The sequence below is a fragment of the Camelus ferus genome, chromosome 18, assembly GCF_009834535.1.
Source record: "Camelus ferus isolate YT-003-E chromosome 18, BCGSAC_Cfer_1.0, whole genome shotgun sequence".
Taxonomy (NCBI): Eukaryota; Metazoa; Chordata; class Mammalia; order Artiodactyla; family Camelidae; genus Camelus; species Camelus ferus.
This window is the reverse complement of record NC_045713.1, coordinates 20,147,878-20,157,669: the sequence shown is the minus strand read 5'-3', so window position 1 is coordinate 20,157,669 and position 9,792 is coordinate 20,147,878. Positions and strand designations below refer to the sequence as shown.

The window sequence follows — 9,792 nt, the reverse complement described above, 5'->3', positions numbered from 1 at the left end:
TCCCAGCTCTTGGGGAGCATCAGAAAGGAGGGGAAGGCCACGACACAAACCTTACACAGGGATATCCACAGATGGAGGATGCAGCAGCTACTTAGTAAGTTTATTCCAAACTTGTTAATGAGAACGTAAAAAACAAAGGAGGTGATTCATGTGCAACAGGAAAACGATGCCTCGTCCCACCAGGCCACGCAGTCACTTCCCTAATGGCAGCGCCAGCTAGTGCTGCCTGGATCGCGACGACTTTTTGCTGGACTTGGAGATGCCAGCCTCCCTCTCCTTCTCGGGGTCGAAGACTTCTGTACACAAAAAAGCCGCAAAGTACCGTGAATGGCAGGGCTGGCTGACATCCACAGCCACACTTGTGTGCCAAGGACTGTCCTGTGGGACATTCTTCACTGCTAGCCCTCCAGGGAGGCAGGAGTAGCCCCAGCTGACAGATGAATGAACTGAAGGAGCTGGGGAGGCCCCTTTCACTGCTCCTTCCTCCCCCACCCCCAAGACAGCTGCCAGGGAGAGTCTTGTCTACACCTGACCCTCCCTCACAGGCCTTGGGATTTCTACTGGGTTCCAGACAGCCCTGTGGAACCGAGGAAGCAAGCCTGCCTCCCCTGACTGCAGAAGCTGCTTCACCGCGTGGGGCTCAGGTCCCACACATGTGTGGAGCCCTTGTGAGAGTGCCCTGTCCTCTCCTTCCCCCGTCCCTGCTCAGGGCTAGGTGCCAGCACGCGGGCACGCGCTCTACCCTGCCAGCCCAGCTCCTGCTGGAGGCCAGCAGGAGAGGGAGGGCTCAGGGACACGAACCTGGTATCTCATGGGGCCAGTAGTCATTACAGTGGGGACAGTGCGGATCCGAATTGGACTGGAAGTACTTGGCCACACAAGGTAAGTGCATCCTGATCCCACAGGTGTCGCAGCTTTGACCCTGAAACAAGAAAGGTGATGGCCAGGGCGCCTGGCACACATCCCGTGTCCATTAACCTTCAGGGAGCTGCAAGGAAAACGTCCTGCAGGCTCTGACTTTTTGTCTTCCAGGCCCCAAGCTAATGAGAACAACCCCAAAGTCTTCAGTGCAGTGGGTTTTAGTAAAGAATTCTGACAAATGAGCACAGAGGGAAAAAGCTCAAGACTCCAATGGCCAGAGGACGGCGGCGGGGGTGGCAAGCCAGGCCCAGCAGAGCAGCAAGGCGGCCCCCCACCCCCCGCACACGTGGGCCCTGCAAGTGGGCCTGCGGACGGCTGCCACGTTTCAGAAGGCTGTTCAGCGATGTGGGTCAGAAGCTTTAAAAAGCTGTGTGCACGCTCTGTTCCAGAAGTTCCACTCCTAGGAATTCAACCCAAGGAAACCACCACCGGGGGCCCAAGGATGGATGCGCAGAGAGGCCCATCCCAGTGCAGGTGGCGACTGCACTGAGAGAAGAGGAGGAAAACATAAATGTCCAGCACTGGCCTGGCTGCTCTGAAGCCCTACGAAGTTCGCAGGGTAAAACATGACGGGAAAACCACAGCTGATGTAGGAAGAGATTCACCACACAGCTGCCAAGATAGCACAGCCTACACCAAAGACTTCCAAGAGCCTTCCTGGAGAAAAATTAATAAAAAGAGCCCTGGAGCTAGAACAGAGGGATCAGGGAGGAGACGTGGGCATTTGCGTGCTCGTCCTCGGACACGTCTGAGGAGACGCCCCACATCTGCTCATGTCGGAGGAGGCGAGGGCAGTGCCAGAGGCCTAGGCCCAGAAGGAGAGCTCTAGAAGGCGCCCGCCGCCCTGCCCCGCGGTACCTGGATGAGCAGGCTGTGGCAGATGTTGCAGACCTTCACGGCGTCGGGGTACGTCTCCCGGATGTACTGCTCCATCTCCAGGATGGCCCGGCCGTGCAGCGTGAACTCCCCTTCCTTCTGCAGGGGCCGGGCGGGAGGGGCGCTCTTGGATGACACTGGCACCCCCACGGCCCAAGACCCAGAAAGGAGCAGAGGTCTGCATACCCGCCCCAGCGCAGCGGGCGCCCACGCCGGCCCCCTACAGAACCTCAAGTGGGGGAAACTCAGGCAAGACCCAAAGGAAGTCGAGGTGAGGGCCGCCACCCCCGAATTTCTTTATTAGCACCTTACTTGCACCTTCACGGGCGGGATCACCGACCTCGCACAGCAGTCCCATGAGCGACCCCTGCCCCAGCCCCACTGCAATGAGCACACTGAGGCCAGGAGAGGGAGGCAGTGTCCCTGCGGGGTGAACTGCACTGCCCATACCCAGGTGCCCACTCCTTCCTTCCTTCCCCCAGCCCGCCCACCCCACCCCACCCCACCCCCAGAGAGCAGCTCCCGGCTCCCAGGCCGTCCTTGGCCCTGTGGCTGGTACCTTCTCAAAAGCCCCCAAGTCCATAACGATGCCCCACCTCCACGGCCACCACCTCATCCATCCTCACCCTGCAACTGCTCTCTGAGCCCACCCTGGCCCCTCGGTATGCCGCTCCAGTGGCCTGACCTCTGTGAGGCCCAGCCCTCAGACTCTCCACCATTCTCAGACTGAAGAATCAAATCTCTTACTTCCCACCTCTAGGCTCCCCCTGCCCCCATCTCCCCAGAGGCCCGGCCTTAGCTCCTCAAGCCCATCATGGCCACTGGAGCGCAGGCTGCTCCTTCCGCCCGGACCATCGTCCCCACCCAACAACCCCCGCTGCCAACTCCACAGCCTTCAACTGAGTGGCCCTTCCTCCATCAAGGGGACGTTCCTCTGTTAAAGCTGTCATACAACCCCACTGCCCTTCTATCTGAAACACCACTGCAGTGAGATGTGGGACTGACCTCTCCAACCCTGAGCCCCATGAGGGCAGTGACCAGGTCTGGTTCTGCTCACTCTGTCCGCAGCACCTGACGTGCATGAGGCCCAGTGCCTGGCAGTGCCGTGAGAAACGTCTATGGGAAGACTAAGTGGACCTCATCTCAAGGAGGAATACCCAGGCCTGGGGTCAGCAAGTTCCAGTTCAGAGTCAGGATCCAGCTGCATTCACTAAGCATCCACCAGATGCCTGGAACTCTGCCCAGTGCTTACTGTTCATGATCCCCCTCAGTCCTCAGGGTGCCGTCCCAGGGAGGGGCAGGCGGGGTACTCTGGCGACTCCAAAGCAGACCAAAACCCGAGTGATCTCCCAGGCCTCATTAAAGATCCCCGGAGCTGGGATCTTGCAGTGGGAGTGGTCCTGGAGGTGCGGACATGCAGCTGGCAGTCACACCCCTGCTCTGAGGACCCGCAGTTTCTCTGCAGCCTCCTCCACCTTGGGGCCTCCCCCGCTGACCCTGACCACTCTCCACTCCAAGGCCTCCTGATGGGCTGCAGCTCTGCACCAGGCAGGGCTTCCCACGGGTGCAGGGGCAGGGCTCCCCATGCACTGGGGAGGCCCCGCCGTAGTGAACAGTGCCGCTGGGGCAAGAGCTGCACAGTGCAGCTCCCAGGCAAAGTCCCGCTTCTGAGAAGCCGAGGCACAGACTCAAGACGTGGTCCCTCCCACCAAGGTGCTGTCCCCAGAAGGCTGGTCAGGGGGACCGGCTGGACCCACAGCTGTTCCTGCAAAGGGCCACAGAACTCCCAGCAACCCAGTCCCCATCCTGCCCCTGTGCCAACCAGTTCAGAAAGCACTTGACCCTCCCAAAATAAACCCCTGAGAGCCATCAATATCCTAGTTCTTCAGATGGGAAACGGGCTCAGAACCAAGAAGCCACTTGCCAGAGGTAGTGGCAAGGCCAGAGGAGGACCTGGGGGTGCCTCTCACCAGCATGCCTTGGGTTTGTTCCTTTGTCCACACAAGGCCCGAGGTGTCAGCCAGCCAGGGGCTCCCACAAGGACCGCGGGGCCAAGGAGGCCACTGTTCATGCAGAGCTTGCTTGCTGGCTCGGCAGCTCACAGAACCCCAGGGCTGCCATCCTACCAGAGCTCAGGGCCGCCCCCACTTTACTGAGGAAAAGGGAGAGATGATGGGAGCCTGGGCCCAGTGCACGTCCTGCAGACCCCAGGAGCATGTGCCTTCCTTCTGTCGCCCCTGCCCTGGGCAGTAAAGCACAGTCTTCAACAGAGTTGGGCTCACATCCCTGCACTGTGACAGGACAGCGGCGGCCTGTGCTCGATGTGCATGCCCACTCTCGGGCCCAAAGCTGGGTGCAAAGGGTGCACCTGGGTGCAGAGGGTGAGCTCAGAGGGGAAGAGGTGTGCAGATCGGCATAGTCCCGTGTGAATAAAGATACTGCCTTATCTACGAGGCTTTTTTGCATCATTTTTTCCGGTAAATTTCATGTAAATTCTGTCCCTCTGGAACTTTATCTTCTTGCCCAGTCACTGTTCAGGAAGCAGTTATTGAGCGCCTCCAGGTATGTGACAAGGTACAAGGATGAAGTCACAGTCCTAGCCCTGAGAGAGCTTGCCCAAGGACAGCACGGTCAGTTATGACCCAAGCTTCCCGAGAACATTCCATATTGCCAAATCCACCCCAGAGAGGAAGAAAAACTCTGACAAAGCAACTGATGGGGACCTGCAGTCACCCACGCTGGGGCCTGAATATGGCCCTGCTAGTTGCCAGGTGTCGACTTTGTCCAGATCCCAGAGCTGCAGTGGATCATCTACAACACAGAGCTAAGGGGCTCCCTGTCGTCCCAGCATGTGACATGCAGACATGCCCAGAGATCCTGGAGCCCACCAGGAGCTCCCGCCACCCCTGCCCTCGGCACTGTGGCCTCTCCAGACACTTCCTCCCGTCAGGAAAGTACCTCAGGAACTGTGTTTCTGGTCAAACTGCCAGGGCCACCCCCCCCCAAGAGATCAATAACTCAGAACTCGTCACCTCAACTCCAGAGGCGAGCTCTCCCCAAAAAGGAAGTGAAGCATCATGTTGCCACAGCAGCAGCCTCCAGCCACGGCTCTGACCACCAAGTGAGGAAGTTGGGGGCCGACGTGAGCACATCCTGCCCCGACCAGACAACGGAGGGGCAGAGCCGTGGTAAACTGGACAGCGCTGAGCCTGTCCGGCTCGGGTTTCCTGGAAACTGGTGCATTTGTGGAAAAAGAACTGAAACTTCTGACTGCTTGTCAGTAGAACTAGACACGGGGCATCTAGAAACTTGCTCCTTTCACAGATTGCTACAGCTCCTCTCCAGACACTTTGCTGTGCATCCTCTGTTCTTTAAGGGCCACCATCTAAGTGAAGGAGCCTTAAAAGTGAGAAGCGTGGGTCCTGAACAGCGTGACACTGACGATAATCACCACAGCGGTTCCCGTGGGGGGCCCAGCAGCCGCACCTGACACCCCCAGCCTCATCACACTCCCTACACCCCCAGAGGTGGTTGCCATTACTCCCCTCTTACAGATGGGGAACTCAAGGGCACCTGCACTGGGATTCAGGCCCAGGGCTGATGCTAGAGCCTAACCACTGCACTACACTGCCTTGGGCCCACAGACCGGAGCCCCGGGGCCCACACACCCACACAGCCCCGGGCTCTGCTGCTTCTGCCTGGGGCTCCTGGGACAGGTCATGTGTGGGCATCGGAGCAGATAAGGGGCCTGAAAGGGCCTGGCTCAGTAGACATCCATTGTATACAACACGGTTCTGGTGGAAAAACTGTAATTCATTCTAAAGAGTGAGCCAGGCTGGAGAAATCACGGGACAAAGTACCTCAATCAGCCACTTGTTTTGGACAAACTTCTGCAGCACATGCTCCGCTTCCTTCTTCCTCATCTTCTTGCCTTTAAGCTGATCAACCAGGTTCAAAATATTCGTGGAAGACGCAAAGCCAGTATCTGAATCAATAATCAGTTCCAACTGAAAGAAACAGCAGGTACCACGTCCATCTATTAAATCAGCAAAAACAACTTTTAAGCAATAATACCAATTCTGACAGGGCTGCAGTAAAACAGCTCCTGTCACAGGCAGAAGTGTACGCTCTTTTAGGAAAACAATTTAATAATATGCACAAAAAGCCATAGACATGTTCAGTTTTGACCTTTAACCATCCTAAATGAATGAGCCTGATGCCCTCAAATCAAGAAGGGGGAATCCATGTCCTACTGATGGAGAAGCTGAGGAATGAATAGGAACATGACATGGCGCCCCTCCTATTCAAGGTGGGCAGGCCGGCAAGGCTGGCTGGAGGAGGGGCAGGCTGGAGCCACAAGGGCAGGACTGCAGAGCCAGGGCGGGCCAGCAGGAGAGGATGCTGGGGAGCTGCAGAGGCACATGGACCCGGGGCAGGGAAAGGCCAGCAGGCAAGCTGCCCTAAAACTTCTACCCACACACAGCAGGGTGGAGCCCCTGGGAAGACAGGTGTCTTGCACACACATGTGTGTCTGGCATCTTAGAACCTGGTTCTCAACCTTGGCTGCTTAGAAAGGAATGGTTCTAAAACTTGGTCCTCATAGACGTATTAGACAGACATGGAGTGAGGCCAGAATGTCCACATTAATTTTACCTTTCCAGTTATACTGTGCATCCAGGGCTGAGAACCACTGTCTTAGCCAGATGTTCAGCCAGGTGAGTGACAAGGTGAACAGCTCCAAAGCGGGGTAGGCCAAGCAGCACCTCTCAAGTGTGACCCGTAAATGGAGCACTGTTAAAATGCAGGTTCAGATCCAACAGCCTGTGTGAGGCCTGGGCTTCAGCCTTTCTAGCAAGCTCCTGGGTGGTGCTGCTGCTGGTCCTGGCCGCACTGGGAGTACCAGGCAGTAACGCTTGTTCACTCGTGTCACACACCCACAGGGCCCACTGCTGCTCAGTCAGTCGGGGTCAGACCTGGACCAGCCCTTCTCTCCCAGGCAGCTGTGGCGACATCCCCAGCAAACACCTGGTGGCTGTGACAGCACCTGGCTCAGGCGCTTGGTGCCATCCCCTGCAAAGGGCTTTCTCAGGCAGCAGTGCTAACCCTCTAGGACTGCAGTTTCGATTTCTGATGAAAGACAGAAGTTTCCCATAAGAAGCCCAGCTGATGGGGAATGGGAGTTACTGTACTCACAGCCTTTCTAAACAGATCCAGTTCATTTTCTGCAAAATCTGAGGCCATTTTGGAAATTGAAGTCGTTGCAAGATTCACCTAAAAAATAAGTCAGCATGAGGTTCAGGCCAGTCGCTTGTCAGTTAGTTCACTTGTTGGCTCTCCCTCCCACCCTGCCTCACCAGTCACCGAGCACCTGTCCGGGCACTGTGGGCCACAGGGGTAAATCTGTAACCAGTCTTGTATTACAGGCTTAAATCTTTAGCTCAGTCAATGTGTCTAATTCTCAGAGATTTCAGAAATCCCTGGGTTGTACAGTATCTCCCCAAACTCAGGTGACTCTGGGAGACTTCTCTGCGTGCTAACAGAGCTTCAAACACAAAAGGCACTGAGAAGTCTGGCGGTAAGGAAATCTGATTTACCGATTTAACCCAGCATTTCCATGTTGTTTGACTCCATAACCCTTCCTGCCATGGGACAGAGTTTGGGAAACCCTGGGCTAGAGCCCCTCTCTGTGTGGGCCTGTTTGGTAGAAGCCTGATCTCCTTTGATGGCCTCCGGCGGTTCCCTAGCCAAGGACAGGGGCTTGTCACCTCCCCTCTATTTCACCTCGTTCCCTAGCGAGGAGGGAAAATTTGAGAACAACAAGAGGCCCCAAATGGGTCTCAATCCTTAGGGGTTCCACGCATTTTTCTTTTCAGAGCTTCTATGTCTTATTCCAAATGAAATGGCATTTTATTCCTTTGGAATCCTAATATTCCATTCATGTGGAATAACTTCTTGCAGAGAACTGGCAACAACCAAAATAAATGCATGCTGCCAAGTCTTGGGTGAGGGCTCCACGTGGGCAGTGAAGTGAGCGCTGAGGTTCTGTCACCCCCAGCCCTGATGACTACAGAGGACGCTGCAGACCACGGGGCACGCGCGGGCAGCGAGCACGGGGATGGAGGCGGGGCAGAGTTAGGGAGGCGGGCCGGGCCCTTGGTGAGACAGGTGCGCCTTCACCCACTAAGGACGCACCTGGCGCGGTGTGCTGTGTCAGCCACAGGCCCTCACACGTCCACCAGGGGGCTCAGTCTGCACTTACCAGCGCGTAAATGGGTCTCCCGTCATCTTCCGTGACTCCTTTCTTTATCTCAATGTACAAGGACTCCAAGACACTGTTAATGTTGTTGATAAAGTCCTCCAACTTCTCTACAGTAGCATTACCTAGAAATAAACAGGCCAAAAAAAAAGGTGGGGGGTGGTGCTTCATCAAAAAAGTGTAGCTTGTTTCAATCCTGCCATCGACCTAAACACATGATAGCAAAGCCAGAAATGGCCCAAGGCCCCAGCCTTGGGCGCGTGCCAGAGCCTGTGGCTTCTTTCTTCCTGGAGCATTCAAAGGACGGAGGGTGCGGCAAAGCAGAGAGGCCCAGGAAAAGGCAGCTGAGCCTGCCGTGGTCTTCCTGTCTTGGCTGGCAGCCCCCAGCCTCCTCTGCTGCCACCGTTCCCTGCCGCCTGGTCACTGTCCCCCACACGGTACTTCGGTGCACCGCTCGTGTGCTCAGAACCTGCAGTGTGCTCCCACTGCAGCCGCTGCCCCTGCATGTCCTAACACACGTGTCAGGTCTACCTCGGTTCCTTCCTCCCTTTATTCGACATCCAGATGTACATTGGACATTTACACGCCAGGCCCAGAGTGCTGATCTGAGGGCGCAACAGTGAAGAATAACTACCAGCAGCCCACGCTGAGTACCTGCCCCAGGGAAGGCCCTGTCTGAGCGTTGTTCACACAGTACTGAACCCATCCTGCCAACAGCCCCCGAGGCGAGCACTGGCAGCCTCCTAGTTCAGGTGAGGAGGCCGTGATGCGGAGAGGGGCCAACTCACCCTGCCCAGTGTGGCCTTACTTCAACAGGCACGGTGAGCAGTGGTGAGCCCCAATAGCATGGCCACAGCCCCTGTGCTCTGGCCTGTACGCCACCTTGCCTCTGTCTCCATGGGAGGCACACAGCCTGGAGACACACCAGGAAGCTGACACCACTCTCTAGGGCCATCGGTCTGTCAGAAGACGGGGTGTGGACAGGGCCCGGGGAGGGGCGGCCCCATCTAGCACTGCAGGGGCCCGGGGCGAAGGACAGCGGACTAGCAGGAGGGTTGATGAGGCTGCAGCAAGAAGTGGGAGCCAGATCACACAAGTGATCTGCAGGAGAGGGGAGCGTGACCTTTCTCTTGTGGACAGCGGAGTCGGAAGCAGAGGAGGAATGGGCAGCCTTGTGTCTGGAAATTACCCTCTTGTTCTGTGATACTTTTTAAACCAAGAGTATGTATTACTGTTTTCATTTATTAAAATAAGTAATTTCAAAAGATCTGTGCCTTAAAAAAATCACTCTAAGAAAGAAAAAGCAGCTGAAAAACAGACAATATGACATTTATGTTAAAAAAAAAAATAAGAAAACCATCAAAACAATACTGCAGGGAAAAGGCACCATGCTGATGACCAAGGCCATAGATAGGAAGGGGACTAAGATGAGAGGGTCATCCCAGGACCCCTGACATTTATCTGTTTGGCTGCTTACAGAGAAAGGTACTTGCAAGCTCCCTTACACCTAAATATTATCAAATTAAAAAAAAAAAAAATCACGCTGGAGGCAGTGGAGGTCACGGACATGACACAGGCATGGTGTCTACTGAGGGGACCCAGAAAAGCTAATGACAAAGACCAGGACAGTAATACTAATATGCAAATCACAGCATGAGTCTAATCTTCCATTATAAGTAAAGTTGTTTAAGTTAAAAAAAAAAAGTAAAGTGAAAAGTTAGTATTAAACAGATGGTATG

At 55.5% G+C, this 9,792-nt stretch overlaps 1 protein-coding gene across 3 annotated transcripts in view; it reads right to left on the bottom strand.

The window, feature by feature from the left end:
* Nucleotides 1-72: 72 nt before the first annotated feature.
* NSMCE1 (NSE1 homolog, SMC5-SMC6 complex component) overlaps nt 73-9,792 on the bottom strand; it is a 31,683-nt gene continuing 21,963 nt past the window's right edge. For all 3 annotated transcript variants that reach the window (XM_006186675.3, XM_032460591.1, XM_014560877.2), the window contains 6 exons: nt 8,057-8,178; nt 6,991-7,068; nt 5,658-5,804; nt 1,780-1,896; nt 802-922; nt 73-296 (listed from right to left, as the gene is read on the bottom strand). In XM_006186675.3, the coding sequence (XP_006186737.1) occupies nt 217-296; nt 802-922; nt 1,780-1,896; nt 5,658-5,804; nt 6,991-7,068; nt 8,057-8,178 (665 nt within the window). In that variant the 3' untranslated portion in view covers nt 73-216. The remainder of the gene's footprint in view (nt 297-801; nt 923-1,779; nt 1,897-5,657; nt 5,805-6,990; nt 7,069-8,056; nt 8,179-9,792) is intronic.